Raw genomic sequence first — 19,355 nt, 5'->3', positions numbered from 1 at the left:
TGGTAATCTTAAATTGGTTGTTAGTGTAATTCTTTTCATACTCAGGATCATAGGGTAAATCCAGCCCCATTGAATAATTATTTGATGTTGGAAACTGTACTGAGTTTTGCAAGCACTGGGTGGTTGAGTGTGATCAGTACTGTCGAGAGTGTAGCACTGGAAAAGCACAGCTGGACAGCAGCATCCAAAGCCTCATTTCTAATGAAGGGCTTGTGCCCGAAACATTGACTCTCCTGCTCTTTGGATGTTGCCTGACTAGCTGTGATTTTGCAGCACCACACTCTCAACTCTGATCTCCAGCATCTGCAGTCCTCACCTTCCCTATGATCAATACTGTGTCTTTTGTTTACAGCTGAAGGAATATGCCAATTACGCTTTACATTTTTCATGATAATTTGAGTACTTTTCAAGACTGAAATTAGTAGCCTTAGACTCATTTATGACTTTGAAGATTTTATCATACAGTGGAGAATGATCATTAGTTGGGCTTAAAATGAGACTCCAATATTTGCTAGGAGCCATGTATATTTCTGCATAGGCATTGGTCCTCTGCAGGTAAAGGTATTCATGTCGCCATTGTACCTTTTTTAAAATTAAATCAATAACTTTCAGGTGTCTGGTCCATTTCTTATGGCAGATCTTGATCAATCAGAGTGGACCTTCCTTCCTTGAATTAATCAAAACCTTGGGGTAACTGCTCCCCAATGTGTTCTCGATGAAAACGCTTCACCTAACCAAACAGCACCTTGTTCCGCTTACAGTGTAAATTGTAAGTAAACCCCTTTAGGATTTAATTATCTGACCTATGAGTGCATGATGAAAGCTTCATCATGGCCTGTTTTAGCAATACTCCTTACTTTTTGACTGCTCTTCTGAGTCAGGATGAGTATAATTCCCTGTAAAATTGTTCTTCAAAGTTACTGATGCATATAGAGCTGCGAGACGGTGGTACTCATTCCCAATCTATGCTGGTCATCAAAGCTCTATATAAATGCAAGCTGTTCTTTATGTAGAAAATAAATGGACTAAATGTACAGTTTTTGAAAGATTTTGCTTTGCTAATGTTTCTTTCTTTCTATTTCAGATTGTAAGAGGCTGGTGGCATCATCATGTCAAGTAAGCAAAACACAATTGTGATTTTGCATATGGTTTTGAATGCAATTGCAAATGTTAGCTGTAACATTTAGAAAATACAGATTTTGTCAAAGTGACTTGGAGCTTTATTTACTTTGGGATGGTGAAGGTTTCATGAAGTCCGGATTCAGGACTGTTCTTTCTTCCACCTGCACCCTGCAATCTAGTTTATGTTGATGTTGAACCTGTGATGGCAGCTGAAGATTGTTACTGTGTTAATCTTCATTAATTTTGTGAAACAAAATTTTCTCCTTCACAGTTGAAACAATTTTTCACTCCTTGTTTTCTCAGCATGGATCCAGGGCTTTTTCTCAGTGTTTTAATTAAATCACTCTCCTCCATGCTGACATGTTTTCCATAGTGCTTGCTGCATTTACTGATTGGCAGAGATAGTGGAAGTGTGATTGGTTTGATGGCCTACTAAGTGCACTATAATGTATATAAACTGTGTTCTGCACTGAGATGCAGTATATTCTTTTACAAACCAACAGAGTGCATGCTCCAATTAATGCAAACTTGCTGAACTGCTAATAAAAGATCAGTCACTTTTGATTGGGTATCCCATCTACTTGCTGTGCAACATTTCTGTGGAGTTTCATCATTTGTTGTTCAAATCCATTTTCTTAGGAAATGTCTCTCTTTATGTCTTGCATTTTTAAATCTAATGCTTTATACATAAAACTGACTTTAACAATGTTATGAATTTTGCTTCTAGTAACCACTAACCCTTTCAACATAGTTTAGTATGATTAGAGGGCTGATTACTGAAGCCAAACTATGACCAGGAAGGTTCTTTGTTCTCTGGCCTATAAGTACTGGAATCAAATATAACCCTTTGTTGCCCTACTCAAAGCCAGTTAACTAAAAGTCCCACTGCTTTGGACACTGGATCTTCCTGGTGTAAATGGCTCTGTGCCATATTATGTAATTTAATTTTCAATCACTGAGCTATCAATCTTTGTATTTTTTAACTATAATTTAAACACCAACTTTTTCCAATAGTTCTTTAGATTTTAAAAAAGTCATATATTGAATGCAAAGTGTTGCCAATCTTAAATTATTAAATAATTATGGTTGTGTCATTGTTATCTCTGTTTATGTTAGTCGTTAATTGCTCATTCTTTCTGTGGGCAATCTGTATTCATTTTGGTGGCAAAATGATGTAGTTTGTTTGTTCTGGTGGTTGAAGAGGGAAGGCAGGAAGTAATAATAACCTGAGCATGTCTGTAATTATATGCAGGAGTGGTCCAGTGCAGGGAAGATGTGTGTTTGAATATTATACTTACGAAATGTTAAAATATTCCAAAAGTATGATTTTAACTTTGTTCAATAAACTGATGTATTACAAACAAATACACAAAACCAGTTCAAAAAACAAATCTTTTTGGGTAAAATGTTAAATTGCCCCAGGTGGGTGTAAAAGATCCCCATGGCACTAGTACAAATAAAAACAGGGAAGTTCTTCTTAGTTGATATTTATTCTTCAACCAGGATCATTTGATGGAATATCTGCCTGTCATGTGGGATTCTGATCTGTGCAAGTTAACTAAGATTTCCTACATTACGACAGTGACTATGCTTCTTAAGGCCTGCTGAAGTACTGCAGAGCCAAATGTTCTAAAAGTTGTTGCAGAAATGTAATTCTATATTTTCTTTCGTAATTTTACAATAAGGGAGATCATTATAATTCCTTATCCAACAAAAACTTCTCTTCCTGTCACCAAATACAACTTCTCTCTAACTTTTCCATTTCTTTAGTCCATTTACTCTGTGTTGCTAGGCACTTTTAAATCTGTAAGATTGAAAGGGAAATTCTTTCATCTCAGTTCTGCTCCCAGTGCTGATATTAAACTCCTCTATTTCTGCTGGCTTCTCTCCTCCTCAGTATACAATTGTTATGTTTCTCATTCCAAATGGGAAGTTGGGAGGAAAATAAGCTTTTTAAATGTCATACATCTGGAAAGGGATGGAGCCATATCTGGTAGAAATATGCAGCTGCTGCTTGATCCGATATCTGAGAAGGAAAACAAATCTCCAGAGGTTTGTGACACGGCCTGTTCCTTAACCATGTATTGCAAGATGTGTAAGGTCTCTTCAGTTTGTCCTCCCCTTGGGAAAGTTCCTTTCTGAGCTGAACATGTTTTGCTGGAAAAGCATAGCAGGTCAGGCAGCATCCAGGGAACAGGAGAATCGACGTTTCGGGCATAAGCCCTTCTTCAGGAAAGTTCCTTTCTGCCTATTGAAATTTTCTCCTGAAGTGACAGCTCAGACCAGGAATTCTCCCTGGTTAATCAAACTTAAATAAATAAAAAGGAAATTCTTCCAATATGAAGATTTGTTAGGGATCAGGAAATCCCTGCAGAAACTGTACTTATTGAATGAGTTACACTGGAAGCTTGGACTCTTGGTTAAGATACTAAAATGTACTTGTCACCAATGAAATTGTATTTGATGGGAGGCACTGCCTTCAGGAAGATTAGTGAAGAGATTTAAGACATCTTGTGAGACAGAATAGTAAAAATTAGGATTTTCCTATTAATGTGATCGATGTGATGTGCCCATAAAACAAAATTAAACGTTTTATTATTTTCTTCTGTTACAGAAAGACCATCTTATGCACCACCCCCTGCTCCTGCTCCCACCACTGTAAGTCTTATGTTTTTGTGAATTAATTAAAAATACATTTGTAAGTTGAATGACTATTGTAGAAATTTTAACTGGTTTACACAACTAATTCTTGAATCATGAAATGCAGTGATAGCATGTACTGGTGGGTTAAACATTTAGCCAGACCTTGGCCAGAACCTGACACAAGTGTTGTCATTGCCAATGGTTTAACCTTTTCTGTACAAAAAGTGGAAATTAACGCATGACATAATGTCACATCCATTCTACAATAGTTTCCAGAATGTCTTGATTGTGGAGTGAATGTGTGTGTAAGACTGGGGACTTAGGAAGTTTTGACTGTATTCTTTTACAGTTAAGCAGGTAAACTACTAATGTTGCAAAAAAAAAATTAATGCGCAAGTATGGTTAAAGACTGTCAAAGAAGAAAGATGCATTGGTAGATTGCATAATTTCAAGCCTTTGTGAGACAACACTAGTGAGTGTCATTTTGCAGTCTGACTTGGCTGAATGTTTTGTTCTGGTGTTATGTATAGTTATTTTTCAAAGTAACAGTGAGACATGTTTGTATAATGTTAGTTGAGGCAGTTGGGGGAATAGCCTGATTATGTGTCATTTGGGGGCTGGAATAGTGTGAATTATGTATAAGTGGCTATGTAGTCTATAGAATTGATAAGTATAAGATTTTTGCTTTGTAGTATTGCAAAAACAGCTGATACCAGATGTTGGGTTTGACCAATAAATGAAACAAAATAATAAGACAATAAGATAAAGGAGGGAATTAGGCCTTTCGGTCCATAAAATCTGCTCTGCCAGTTAATCATGGCTGATATGTTTCTCAATCCCGTTTTCCTGATGTCTTCACATAACCTTTGATCTCCTTACTCATCAAGAAGCTATCTATCTCTGACTTAAATATGCTGTGACTTGACCTCCACAGACTTCAACAGCATTGAGTTCCACAGATTCACCACCCTATAGCTGAAGAAATTCCTTCACATCTCAGTTCTGAAGGTTGTCCTGAGATGGTGCCTTGGTTCTTAGTCTCTCCTACTTCTCCATGTCGCCGTGTCCAGGTCTCTGTTTTTTGTAAGTTTCAGTGAGATCCCCTCTCCTTATTCTTCTAAACTCCCATCAACTACAGACCCAGAATCCTCAACCGCTCCTCATATGACAAACCCCTCAATCTTGGAATCATTCTCGTGTAGCTCCCCTGGACTCACTTCAAGGCCTGTGTATCCTTTCTTAGATGCAGAATCCAAAACTACTCTCAATATGTGATCTGACCAGTGGGTTATACAGCCTCCGCAGTAATCACTGCCCTTGTTTTCGAGCATTGGAAGGAATGCTGATATTGTATTTGCCTTCCTAACTGCCAGTTAAACCTGCATGTTAACCGTAAGAGAATCCCAATTCCCTTTGTGCTTCACATTTTCAAAGCCTTCCCCCATTTGGAAAATAGTCAAGCTTCTATTCTTCCAACCAAAATGCATAACCTTACACTTTGCCACATTGTGTTCCATATGTTAATTCTTTACCTGTTCAAGTCCTTCTGCAGCCTCCCTGCCTTCTCCATATTACCTGTTGTCCACCTATCTTTGTCATCTCAAAACCTAGCAACAATGCCCTCAGTTCCTTCATCCAGATCATTAATGAATAATGTGAATAATTATGGTCCCAACACTGATCCACTAGTTACTGGCTGTTGTCCTGAAGAAGACCCCTATGTGTCCACTCTCTGCTTTCTGTCAGTCAACTAATCCTCTCCCCATGCCAGTACCTTGCTTCTAAAGCCATGGGCTCCTATTTATTTAGCAACCTCCTGTGCAGCACATTGTCAAAGACATTCTGAAAAGGAAGTGTTATGTTCTTTAAATGGTGTGACCTATTACATTGGCCATACCTAAAGAGAATTTTGGAATCCTGCTTCCACTATTTTTAAAGTTGTCAGACGTTTTCTAAAACCACTAGCTTAAAGAAATTTTCATGTAACAACAGAAAATCCACCGTCTCTTCAAGCCAGTAAAGAAGGCTTTGCAAATGAAAACTGCATTGGATGAATACATATTGAAGGTTAAATATGCCTGTTGGTTAGTCTAACCTTTGATGCTGTGGTTCTTGGATATTTCAACATTGTCATGATGTTTCAGTGTAGCATATGCTGTACTGCTTTTTGAAGTATTGGCGTCTTGACCACGATATTTCGAGTGTGGCTATATTTAGAAAGGGGAGAAGTTCAAGTTTTCTTGGCTTTTATATATTTGCCATTTGCAGTGAATGAGGTCTGTTCTTGCCTTCATTTTACTTGTGCAGTGATCCAACTCTCAAAGTAATTTTATGCATAGAGAATTTGGGATTTAAATTTTTTACAGTTTTGTTTTGGTTTAAGTCCTTGAACTTAAAAGTTTATGGGGTAAAAACCATCTTGTGCAGTGATGCAAACAGTGCATATCAGATTGACTACTAGTTGTACATGGTGATTGATACTTCGGTTCCATTGCAGTTTGTGGAATTAAATCTCAGGTGTTATAATCAGTCAAATATCTTCCATTTTGTGCCACCCTTCTACTGTCGCGCTCTCTGAGGGATAAATTTATATTCTTGCGTATGTTGATGTCTGAATGGTATTGTTTTCAGTTTCTTGATCAAAATGTGATAGACAACCTAATCTCAGACTAATTTAAGTACGGAACTGACATTGGTTTGTTGAAGATACTGATTGGGTGATTTGGTGCCATCCCCACTCAATTTGCTATCAGAGCTGATGATATATGTATATGCTTATTGAAAATAATTATAAGCACATTTAAATTCTGATTCTCCAGCAGTACTATAGTCTTGGCTTTTGGAAAGCATTTCAGGATGGATATCAAACTGTGCTTTTAACTTTTCAAGATTTTCTTGAGTATTAAACTGAAAACGATTTTGGAAATGTTGTGTGTCACAGGGAAATGAGGTGCCATGCTGAAGCAAGAAGTTTAGTTAATCTGTGATATTTAAGTTGCTGAGCACTCCGTAGAGATTTTACACATGTAAATACTGGAAGCCCACTGCTGCATCATTGGTGTCTACAGAAAGCACAGTGAGTTTGTTTTAAGTGGGAATCATAAATGTTCTGATATGAACATGCAAACAGTGCTTTTCTCTCGGATGCTGATGAATCTGTATATTTCTAACATTGTCAGTTATTACTGTTTCTTTTTCAGAATAAGCTGTGGTCCCTGTATTGTGAGTCGTAATATTGAGCCTTCTTTCCCACCCAGCATTTTCATAGAACGTAGAACATAGAAAAGTACAGCCAGAACAGGCCCTTTGGCCCACAACGTTGTGCCGAGGTTTAATCCTAATGTAAAATATAGTAACTTAACCTACACACCCCTCAACTCACTGCTATCCATTTGCATGTCTAGCAGTCACTTAAATGTCCTCAATGACTCTGCTTCCACCATCACAGCTGGCAACATATTCCATACATTCACAACTGTCTGCGTAAAGAACTTACCTCTGATGTCTCCTTTATACCTTCCTCCTAATGTCTTCAAACTATGACTCCTCGAACCAGTCATTCCTGCCCTGGGGAAAAGTCTCTGGCTACTGACTCTTATCTATTCCACTCATTATTTTGTACATCTCGATCAGGTCTCCTCTCTTCCTCCTACTCTCCAGACAAAAAAGTCCGAGCTTATTTAACCTTTCTTCGTAAGGCAAGCCCTTCAGTCCAGGCAGCGTCCTGGTAAACCTTCTTTGCACTCTCTCCAAAACCTCTGTATCTTTCCTATAGTAAGACGACCAGAACTGGACCAGCAGCTTAGCAACTTCCTTTTTCACTTCCCGGAGCAGCCTAGGATAAATCTGGTCTGGCCCTGGGGATTTTTCAGTCTTAATGTTTTCCAAAATTTCTAGCACATCAACTTCATCAGTCTTGATCTGATCAAGACTGTGTCCCAGCTCCTTTAAGTTTTCATTTACAACAAGTTCCCTTTCCTTGGTGAAAACCGAAGCAGAAAACTCATTTAGGGCTTCCCCTATCTGCTCAGACCCCACGCGCAAGTTCCCTCCGCTATCCCTGATCGGCCCTACATTCTCCCTGAGCATTCTTTTATTCCTCACATATGAGTAAAATGCCTTTGGTTCTCCCAATCCTTCTTGCCAAGCCTTTGTGCCCCCTCCTGGCTCTCCTCAGTCCATTTCTGAGCTTTCTAGCAAGGCTGTAATCCTCTAAACCTGTGCTAGATCCTTGCTTCCTCCACTTTGCGTTTGCTGCCTCCTTCTTTTTGACAAGAAGTTCCTCTGTTCTCGTCATCCAAGGTTCCTTAATCTTACCCCTTCTTACCTGTCTCAGGGGAACAAATTCGTGCATCACTCGCAACAACCTAACCTTAAAGAGTCTCCACATGTCTGCTGTGCCCTTTCTGTGGAACAATTGCTCCCAGTCTATACTTCCCAACTTCTGTCTGATAGCGTCACAATTTCCTTTTCCCCAAATGAATATCTTCCCTTGGTAACTGTTCCTTTCCCACTCCAGTGCTATGCTAAATGTGAGGTAGTTGTGATCTCTTTCACCAAAGTGCTCTCCCACTGCAAGATCTGACACCTGTCCTGGCTCATTGCCGAGCACCAAATCCAAAATGACCTCTCCCCTCTCCCAAAGGTCATTTGACTTACTTTTCCTGGTTCCTATGCATCAGTATTTAGGCTGAGGTGATTGGGCTGGAAGGGATCTTCCATCCTGACGAATGTGATTTAACTTCTGTCATACTCCCTTAGTGTAAACAGAGATTATCTGATCCACACCTTGTAGCAAAGTTCTAAAACAGAAATTGCTGGAAAAGCTCAGCAGGTCTGGCAGCATTTGGGGAGAGAAATCAGAGTTAATGTTTCAGGTTCAGTGATCTTTCTTCAGAAGTGTAGCAAAATTGTTCTCTGTGTAGAATTGAGAGTGCCAATCCCCATGCTATTGCTATGTGTCATGATACAGTGATCACTGAACGGCAACTGAGTGCATGTTGTGAAGAGTTGAATACTTTTTCTCCTGGAGGCTGTGTAAACAGTCCACATTAAAACTTTGTGTCAGAATTCATCACTCGAGCAGTTTGAGGGAGGGAGCATAGCAGTTGAAAGCACCAATGCAATACCCCTACTGTTGTTACGTGCACTCCTTCTTTTACAAATGACAGCCATGTAAGTAAAAAGAGTGTGATTCAAGTTTAGTTACAAAAGAGTAATTATACCCTGTCATTTTTATTTCAATTGACCCTGCACAAGACAGGATTAAAATTTCCAACAGGTGTAGCTCATTTTTTTGCAACATGTGGAAGTTTATATTGAGTCAGTGCTCTGGCTATTTAAATAAAATGGGGTGTGCAGTGAAAGAGGGAAGGTTTAATCCTGAGGGATTATTGCCCTGCTTGTGAATATATTATAGTCTTGAATTTCTGAATTTGTGTTTTTGTATCATTGACTGTAACCCATTTAAAATGAGATGTTCACAGTTGGTGTTAAAATCACAGTGATGGGAAAATCTAGGGCTAGTTGTCCCTTTGCTTGCACTTGCTTATTGTTTTTCTTCTCAGCTTAAGTGACTCCGAGCACTTTGCTTCTAAGTGAGTGTTTTGATTGGGAAGAATATTCTGGGAAGCACTTTATTCTTTAAAAGGCAGTCTCTAGAAAGCTCAGTCTCTTAGTTTTCTGAAATCCTGCCCCCTGAAACATGACCCACAAGAGAGTGATACATGAAGAGGTTTTGGAAGATAAATAGCCTTCTGCTCACTGAGCTCCTCTTTCAAATACTTTAGCTTCTGTTAGCATCTGGCTATATTTTGACTATTCTAGATAGAATCATAGAATCCCTGCAGTGTGGAAATAGGGCCCTCGGCTCAAAAAGTCCACACCGACCCTCCAAAGAGTAACCCACCCAGACCGATTTCCCCTCCACTATTATCCAATGTTTACCCCTGACCAATACACCTAACCTATACATCCCTGAACTCTATGGGCAATTTAGCATGGCCAATTTGCCTAACCTGCACATCTTTGAACTGTGGGAGGAAACCCAGGCAGAGACAGAGATAATGTGCAAACTCCACACAGTCGCCCTAGGCTGGAATCGAACCCGGGTCTCTGGCGCTGTGAGGCCTTGACATCTATTACATTATCTTTTTCAGTGTTCTCGTTCTTATCAAGGTTAAACTAACACTTTCACTCATTTCCGTTTTGTCCCTTGATTCTACTTATATGCAGTGTTTTTGAAATGATATTATAGATTTGCTTGGTTTATAAATTTAACTAATTGTATGTTTAATTGTATTCAGATAGTGGATTTTAATTGACGACTCTTGTGTGCTTGTACATTTGTAGATATTTTGTGATTCACTTGTTCAGAGATATTATTACATACCTCTGGAGTAGGTGGGACTTGAATGTAAGAACAGATTCCAGGTTATTGTGGCCCTTACCTCTGAGCCAGAAGATCTAGGTTCAAGTTCCACCTATCGAGCAGGTATATTCTAACATGCTTGAATAGGTTTATTAAAACTAATTTTGGCAGTGGAATGATTGGCTCAGTTGGTTTGATGATTGATGGCGATCATTTTGGTGTTGACAGCATTGGGTTTGGTCTCTGTTCAGGTGGGGTGGACACAGGGCCTGTTTCTGACTTTTGGAGCTTCTGTGTCAAGCTTCCTTAACTTGCATGTCTTGTGGTGCAGCAGTGCTGTCCTTATCTCTGGATCAGAAGATTCAGTCTCGCCCCTTCTGGATGTGTGTAATCACATGTCTGAACAGATTGATTAAAAATTTTTCTTTAGGAGCAGGTAAGGGGTCTTGTAGTGTGGTAGCAGTGTCCCTACCGTTAATGAAATGTCCAGTTCCACCAAAGGCATGAATACTTGAGAGATGTGTCATAACATCTCTGAATAGGTTGCTTATTTTTATATTAGAATATATTGAAAGACTTGCAGTGCAAGACTTTGTAAACAAAAGATTACAAGCAATATTCCTTCAACTGTGTCTGTGTGCGCACGCACGCGCATGTCGCTATGCAGCAATTGGGTATGTGCAGTGTTGGAAACAAATAGACCACAAATAAGCAATGCTCCTTTGGAAATGCATGCATCAATCTTAGACACTACTCAGTACAATGAGTCGAAGTTAGAAGAAATATTGCTTGCTGGATGACATTAGGTTCTTTGCTTTTTAACCTTTCTCCCACAATCTTGTATAACTATACAAGGTATGGTGGTTCAGTGGTTAGCACTTCCATCTCACAGCGCCAGGGACCCGGGTTTTATTCCAGTCTTTGGCGACTGTGCAAATTCCACACAGACAATCTCACCATGTCTTCGTGGGGTTCCTCCAGATGTTCAAGTTTCCTCCCACAATCCAAAGATGTGCTGGTTAGGTGATTAGCTAAACTGTAGGATTCTGAGTTTGACTTTGATATCCAGGCAGTTTGATGTCTTGTCAGCCTAGCATGTGAAGAATAATCATGAAGGGCATGGATAGGGTGAACAGCCAAGGTCTTTTTTCTAGGATGGGATGTCCAAAACTAGAGAGCATAGGTTTAAGGTGAAGAGAGAAAAGATTTGAAAAGGACTTGAGGGGTAACTTTTTCACACCCAGGGTGGTGCATGTATGGAGCGAGTTGCCAGAGGAAGTGGTGAAGGCAAGTATAATTACAACATTTAAGAGGCATCTGGATGGGCAAATGATTAGAAAGCGGTTAGAGGGATATGGGCCAAAAGCTGGCAAATGGGACTAGGTCAGATTTGGATGTCTGGTTGGCACAGATGAGTTGAATGGAAGAGTCTGTTTCTCTGTTGTATGACTCTAATTGCCTCTTGTGTATGGTCTTAAATTGCTGAAGGATCTGTAGTGTCAGCACTACAGATGGGAGAAACTTGGCAAAAATGAAGCATTTACTTACCACATATAGAACCAACTGCAACATTTATAGATGTGAATTTATGTTTTGAAGTATCGGCTTGGTGAATAGACCATTAAACAAAATCCATTTAAGTCGATTTGATCCAGGCCACAGATTAAAGCAAGAGGTACCCAGAGATTTTCATACTTTGCACAACTCCTTGCTTTTTGCATTTTCCAACTTAGCGAGGGTTGCATCCCTCACCACCTGAAGCAGAACCAGTCAAGGAGCTATATCCTTTAGGAGTTGACCAGCCCGTTCAGTAGTGGTGCTGCCTGAGCCACACTTGATGGATGTTGAAATAATCCACTCAGTATATTTTTTGCCCTTGGCAGCCTCCAGGCTTCCTCCAATGTGATGGAGCACTGATTATTCAGCCAAATTGGGTGTGATAGGTTTAAATCATCAGGATATTTCCTTGACTTGGTGTAGTCAAATTACAGGGGTCCAAAGTCAATGTTGAGGACTCCCAAGCCAACTCTGTCATGACTGTATACCTTTGTGATATCACTCTGCTAGGTCTGACCTGCTAGTGGGACAAGGGAATGCTGGATGACAAAAGAAATTGAGGTTTTGGTTAAGAAAAAGAAGGAAGCAATATCGGGTATAGACAGGATAGATCAACTGAATCCTTAGAGTATAAAGACAGTAGGAGTATACTTAAGAGGGAAATCAGAAGAGCAAAAAGGGGACGTGAGATAGCTTTGGCAAATAGAGTTAAGGAGAATCCAGAGGGTTTTTACAAATACATTAAGGACAAAAATGTAACTAGGGAGAGATTAGGGTCCCTCAAAGATCAGCAGGAGTCACAGGAGATGGGGGAGATACTAAACGAGTATTTTGCATCAGTATTTACTGTGGAAAAGGATATGGAAGATAGAGAATGTAGGGAAATAGATGATGACATCTTGAAAAATATCCATATTACAGAGGAGGAAGTGCGAGATGTCTTGAAATCTTTAAAAGTGGATAAACCCCCAGGACCTGGTCAAGTGTACCGTAGAACTCTGTGGGAAGCTAGAGAAGTGATTGCTGGGCCTCTTGCTGAGATATTTGTATCATCGATAGTCACAGGTGAGGTGCCGGAAGACTGGACGTTGGCTAGCGTGGTGTCATTATTAAGAAAGGTGGTAAGGGCAAGCCAGGGAACTATAGACCAGTGAGCCTGACCTCGGTGGTGGGCAAGTTGTTGGAGGGAATCCTGAGGGACAGGATGTACATGTAATTGGAAAGGCAAGGACTGATTAGGGATAGTCAACATGGCTTTGTGCGTGGGAAATCATGTCTCTCAAACTTGATTGAGTTTTTTGAATTTGGAGATGCCGGTGATGGACTTGGGTGTACAAAGTTAAAAATCACACAACACCAGATTATAGTCCAACAGGTTTAATTGGAAGCACTAGCTTTCAGAGCGCCACTCCTTCATCAGGTGGTTGTGGAGTATTTTGAAGTAACAAAGTGGATTGATGAGGGCAGAGCGGTAGATGTGATCTATATGGACTTCAGTAAGGCGTTCGACAAGGTTCAACTGATTAGCAAGGTTAGATCTCATGGAATACAGGGAGAACTAGCCATTTGGATACAGAACTGGCTCAAAGGTAGGAGACAGAGGGTGGTGGTGGTGGAGGGTTGCTTTTCAGACTGGAGGTCTGAGACCAGTGGAGTGCCACAAGGATTGGTGCTGGGTCCACTACTTTACATCATTTATATAAATGCTTTGGATGTGAGCATAAGAGGTATAGTTAGTAAGTTTGCAGATGACATCAAAATTGGAGGTGTAGTGGATGATGAAGAAGGTTACCTAAGATTTCAATGGGATCTTGATCAAATGGGCCAATCGACTGAGAAGTGGCAGATGGAGTTTAATTTAGATAAATGCGAGGTACTGCATTTTGGGAAAACAAATGTTAGCAGGACTTATACACTTAATGTAAGGTTCTAGGGAGTGCTGCTGAACAAAGAGACCTTGGAGTGCAGGTTCATAGCTCCTTGAAAGTGGAATTGCAGGTAGGTAGGATAGTGAAGAGGGCGTATGGTATGGTTTCCTTTATTGGACAGAGTATTGAGTTGGGAGGCAATGTTGCGGCTGTACAGGACATTGGTTAGGCCACTGTTGGAATATTGTGTGCAATTCTAGTCTCCTTCCTATGGAAAGATGTTGTGAAACTTGAAAGGATTTACAAGGATGCTGCCACGGTTGGAAGATTTGAGCTATAGGGAGAGGTTGAATAGGCGAGGGCTGGTTTCCCTGGAGCTGGGGGGTGACCTTAGAGGTTTATAAAATCATGAGGTAAATAGACAAAGTCTTTTCCCTGGGGTGGGGGAGTCCAGAACTAGAGGGCATAGGTTTAGGATGAGAGGAGAAAGATATAAAAGAGACCTAAGGGGCAATCTTTTCATGCAGAGTGTGGTACATATATGGAATGAGCTACCAGAGGAAGTGGTGGAGGCTGGTACAATTGCAATATTTAAAAGACATCTGCATGGGTATATGAATAGGAAGGGTTTGGAGGGATATGGGCCAGGTGCTGGCAAATGGGATTAGATTAGGCTGGGATATCTGGTTGACATGGACGAGTCATTTTCCCTGCTGTACATCTCTATGACTATATGACTCTAAAAGGTATCCAGGGATGGTGGTTGTGTTTGGGACATTGTCTCTTAGATTTGATTCTGTAAGCAAGACTACATCAGGTTGTGGGATTGCCTTCCCACTATTGCTGCAAGCCCCCAGATGTTGGTAAAGATGCCAAGTTGCCTTTCTTTCCTTTGTTTGTTTTTTTTTATAGTGTTTTGATATAACCGAGTAGCTCTCTGGACCAATTCAGAGGATGGTTAGGAGTTGACTACATTGTTGAATCACATATAAGCTAGACAATGTAAGGATGACAGATTTCCTTCCCTGAAGGTCATTACTGAACCAGATGGGTTTTATGATAGTTGACAATGGTTACACAGTTGCTATCAAGCAAGCTCTTTATTTTAAATTGGTAATACAATTCAAAGTTCACCATCTGCGACAGTTGGATTTGAGCCAGTGTCCCCAGAACATCGAATAAATGTAAACTGCAGGAAAAACTCAGCATTTGTGGAAAGTGATTTGAAACATTAACTTTGCTTCATCCTCCAGAGGTTGTGCCAAACTTGCTGAATTTCTCCAGCACTTTCTGACTTTATTTTCAGATCTCTAGCATCTGCAGTACTTTGCTTTCCCAGAACATTAGCCCACATCTCGGGCTTACTAGTCCAGTGTCATTACCACTATGCACTAGTATGGGCAGAAGACAGCAGCAAAGTATATGCTATTTAGGATTTGAGATGTTATTATACTAAAATTATTTTAATCTTGCAATCATTTTGTTTATAAGAAAGTAAGATAACTTGTTTTTGAGACAAGAATGGACTTTTTGAAACTGCAAAAGTATTGTTGAATACAGCGGTTGTTATCTAGCTGTGACTGGTGTACATATTGTGCATTGTCGAATTTTTGATTTTGTGACAAGCTTGTAGCATTTTTAAGTATTAAGTTTGGAATTGAATATTACGCGATGTCTGTAGCAGGTACAACATTGGTTAGTATTAGTGAATATATTTTCTATAATGTAAACTTTTGGAAAATGCAAATGATGTTCACTGCAAGCCATCTGTGTTCATGGCAGCTGCTCATTGACATACCCAAAGAACAAAGCACAATAAGATGGCGTTGCTATTCACAACTGGTGGGATAGAAATTGAACTCCAGTTTCATTTATGTGAGGAATGTTAGACTGTGGAACACTGGAAGCTTGGAGTGAATGTGTCTTATTATTGAATGCAAAATGACCATGGGTCTGAATTGATGAAAATGAATAACCTATTGAGAAGGATTGTGCATGTATATATTGATAATTGGCTAGATATTCAGAGCAGTTTCTGAGTAATATATAATGTAATGACGGTGCACTGCTTTGCTAAATGAATGTGCCTTGGGCTGCAAGCCAGTGACAGCATTGAGTTAATCATCCTTCATTGGGTGTTGTGCGGACATGCAGAGTAGGAGCAAAAACCATTCAGTTCCTTGAATCTGTTCTGTTACTTAATAAGATCATGGCTGTTCAATTTGTGTTTCAAATCTAATTTTCCCATCTACCCACAAACCCTTTGATTCCTTATCTGAAGAGGAATTTTTCTGTTTTTGTCCTAACAATATTTGATGACCCTGCCTTTATCCCCTACTGAGGTAGAGTCTTCCAAACTTGCACAACTCTCAGAAGAATTCTCATCTCTATCCTGAATAACCCTTAATTGTGAAATTGTGCCCGCTATTTGTGGAATGAGCCGCAAGAGAAAATATACTTGACATCTTGTTAAGACATTTCAATCAAGTCATCCCCTCACTCTTCTAATCTCCAGTGGAAACAAATCCAGCCTATTCAATCTACTGAAAGAAAGCAAATGGAATGTTGGCATTTATAGTTAAAGGAATAGAATATAAAGGTATGGAAGTATTGTTGCAACTATACAAGGTATTGGTGAGACCGCACCTGAAATATTGTGCACAGTTTTGGTCCCCTTATTTGAGGAACAACATAGTGGCATTGGAGGCAGTTGAGAGGAGGTTCATTTAATTGATCCGAGAGATGCGAGGTTTGTCGTATGAAGAGAGATTGAACAGTTTAGGCCTATACTCTGGAATTTAGAAGAATGAGTGGCGATCACATTGAGGTATGACAAAAGATGTGGATAAAACAGATGTGGAGCGGATGCTTCCTCTTGTGGGGCATTCTAGGATGAAAGGTCATAGTCTTAGGATAAGGGGCAGCAAATTTAACACCGAGTTAATGAGAAACTACTTCTCACAAAGAGTTGTGAATCTATGGAATTCGCTCCCCTAAATGCTGGGACAGTGAGTAAATTTAAAGAGGAGTTAGACAGATTTTTAATTGATAAATGGGTTGAAGGGATATGGAGAGAAGACAGGAAAATGGGGGTGAGAAACATGTCAGCCATGATTGAATGGTGGAGCAGACTTAATGGGCTGAATGGCCTAACTCTGCTCCTGTATTTTCTGAACTTATGAACCATTCCTCAGAAGACCAAACTTTCACATCATATTTAAGACATCATCTTACCAATGTCCTGTACAACTGAAGCATAACATCCTGACTTGTAATTTCAGCCGCCTTGTAATAAAAGACCTCATCCCATTAAGCTTGTTGAGTACATCTTGTACTTGTATATTAACTTTTTGTGACTCTTACTAGAGCACCTAAATTCCTCTGTAGTTGGAATTCCACAGTCATTCACACTAAAGTCATACTTCACTTAGGAAGAATGAAAAAGTTATCAGCTTCACACTTGCCCTCATTATACTCCATCTGCCAGATGTTTGGCTCCTTGTTCAACCTTGTCCATATCTGTCTGCATTCTTCTTGTGTCTTCTTCACAACATACTTTATCTTGATATTATCTGAAAATGTAACTACTCTGCCTTTGTTCCACCCATCTAAGTGATTGATGTAAATTGTAAAACGTTGAGGCTCAAGCATGGAGACCTGCAGGACTCCACTTGTCACATCCTGCCAATTATTTGTGCATACTCTGTTTTTTGCCAACAGCCAATCTTCTATCTATGCTAATGTGCTATCCCCTATACCAGAGCTTTTATTTTCTGCAATAACTGTTGTGAGGCTTCTTATGAAATGCTTTCTGGAAATCGAAGTACAGTATGTTTACAGGATCTTTATTAACCAAAGCACATGTCACTCCTTCAAAGAACTCAATAATTGGGTTAAACATTATTTCCTTTTGATACCATGCTGACTTTTCCGATTACCTCATTTTCTAAGTACATTATGATTTGTTTAATGATTGGTTCTAGAACCATCCCCACGACAGAAATCAAGCAAACTGGGCTAACAGTTTACTGCCGCCTTCCCTTCTTTAATAGAGGGTTATATTTGCTCCTGTATGATGCGACCTTCACTGAATCAAAACACTTTGTTTTGTTTTTACAACTTTTGGGTTAAGATTTGGTGTTGGAAATCTCAACTTACTAGCACTCAGAAACCAAGCATACATACAACAGGAAACCAGAGCTTGCAATGTGACCTAAAATGACTGACAGTGTTAGGATATGTAATTTTTACTAAATGATTTGGCACGAGCTTAACTCGGAATATCTACTGTGCTAATCCACGGCTTTAGTTGATTTATCTTTTGTTCCCTTTTGAAATCTAGCTCTAATGGAATATTGCTGCAGAAAAAAATATTATCTTTTGTTAAGAATGTTTTTACAGTAGCTATTGATTTCTGTAAAGCCTAACTTTAGAATAAGGTTCACTGATCTGTCCAGAAGATCTGAAGAAAATGCCATTATGTGAGAGCTGGGAACCCTCATAGTTTAACTCCTCAAAAATCACTGTGGAAAGTGTGATAGGTGTACATCCAGAGTGTGTTTGAACTCACTCAACATGACCATTGCGAAAACCTCTTGCATTTCCTCAGTTCAGTAACTTGTGGAGCTGGGGGTTGCAGCTTCAAATTGTTCCTTTTGGGCAATTACAGAGTCTCATCCATTCGTTGGAAGCCACATACCGGAATACACTTCACCAGTGAAATAGATATTAGATTTGCTGCGTTATGGTCAATTCGGTCCCTGTAATTTTGTAACAGTTGTTCAATACAATTTGATTTCTCTTTTGTTGTACATTGCCTGCATGACTGAAAACAATTTAAACTGTCCCACCTTTTTATCAAGAATATTTTAAGAAATGCTTTTCTGGTGTACATAAATCTCCGTTCTATCACACAGGTGGTCTTTTTATGAGGAACAGTATTGACTGAAAAATAGCATTAGTTCTTCGTGATATTTTGGATTGGGTTTCTCCACATTCAGGCCCATCTCAGTTCCTCGGGTCCAACGTTGTTGTACCAGACCTGTAATGATTTCTTGTACTGAAATGTTGGAACAACACTCAGTTCATCTTGATTTTTACTTTTTGAATAAAACATCTATCATATCCAAGTGGAGCAATTAAATGTACTCCCCACCATTATAAAACATTTGTTAAGCATTATCATTCATTATAATACCAATTTCAAAGTTGCGAGCTATAGCGTCTTAACTGTTCTGGTTGATTTTTAACTAATTGTGCTGTTTCCTGGCTGACAGTATCCAGTTGGGATTCTTCTCCATTATCGATATGGGTTTTCACTTTTGATTGTGTTGTTGTGCATGACGCTGTGTAGAAAAAAGAGGTGGCAATCCTAGAAATAGAAAAGATAGTATTTTTACCAGAGGTCCAAGGGTCATTGTGCTTTATGAAAAACCTTCTCTTGACTGGAGGGGATGTTGCCAGAAAGGTGATGGATATATCTTGTGGGCATGCTGTGTATTCAGAGGAGAGTGCGCCGACATTAGTTTTAGTGTAGTTGGTAGAACTGTGCTTTTCCATGCGCAACCATGACTTGTTTAAATTTTTGCCACATTTTTTGTATGCTGACCATTTCATTTCTGTGTTTCTTGTTTGAACTCATTCTCATTCGTGTTTTGTCTCATTTGTTCCATCAGCAAATGCCCAGCACCCCAGGGTTTGTGGGATACAATCCATACAGTCATCTGGCCTACAACAACTACAGGCTGGGAGGGAACCCAGGCACCAACAGCCGGGTCACGGTAGGAGCATTAACT

The 19,355-nt window shown here is 39.6% G+C and overlaps 1 protein-coding gene across 4 annotated transcripts in view; it reads left to right on the top strand.

The window, feature by feature from the left end:
- Window positions 1–19,355, top strand: part of smarce1 (SWI/SNF related, matrix associated, actin dependent regulator of chromatin, subfamily e, member 1) — a 54,085-nt gene that overhangs the window by 5,236 nt on the left and 29,494 nt on the right. For 2 of the 4 annotated variants that reach the window (XM_043674717.1, XM_043674714.1), the window contains exons 2-4: window positions 1,085–1,116; window positions 3,737–3,780; window positions 19,236–19,340. In XM_043674717.1, coding sequence (XP_043530652.1) covers window positions 1,110–1,116; window positions 3,737–3,780; window positions 19,236–19,340 — 156 coding nt within the window. In that variant the 5' untranslated portion in view covers window positions 1,085–1,109. Of the gene's footprint in view, window positions 1–698; window positions 770–1,084; window positions 1,117–3,736; window positions 3,781–19,235; window positions 19,341–19,355 lie in introns of those variants that run through there. The other 2 variants (XM_043674715.1, XM_043674716.1) reach the window with 2 other exon arrangements.

The sequence above is a fragment of the Chiloscyllium plagiosum genome, chromosome 33 (genome assembly GCF_004010195.1).
Source record: "Chiloscyllium plagiosum isolate BGI_BamShark_2017 chromosome 33, ASM401019v2, whole genome shotgun sequence".
Taxonomy (NCBI): domain Eukaryota; kingdom Metazoa; phylum Chordata; class Chondrichthyes; order Orectolobiformes; family Hemiscylliidae; genus Chiloscyllium; species Chiloscyllium plagiosum.
This window is presented reverse-complemented; position numbering and strand designations above follow the sequence as displayed.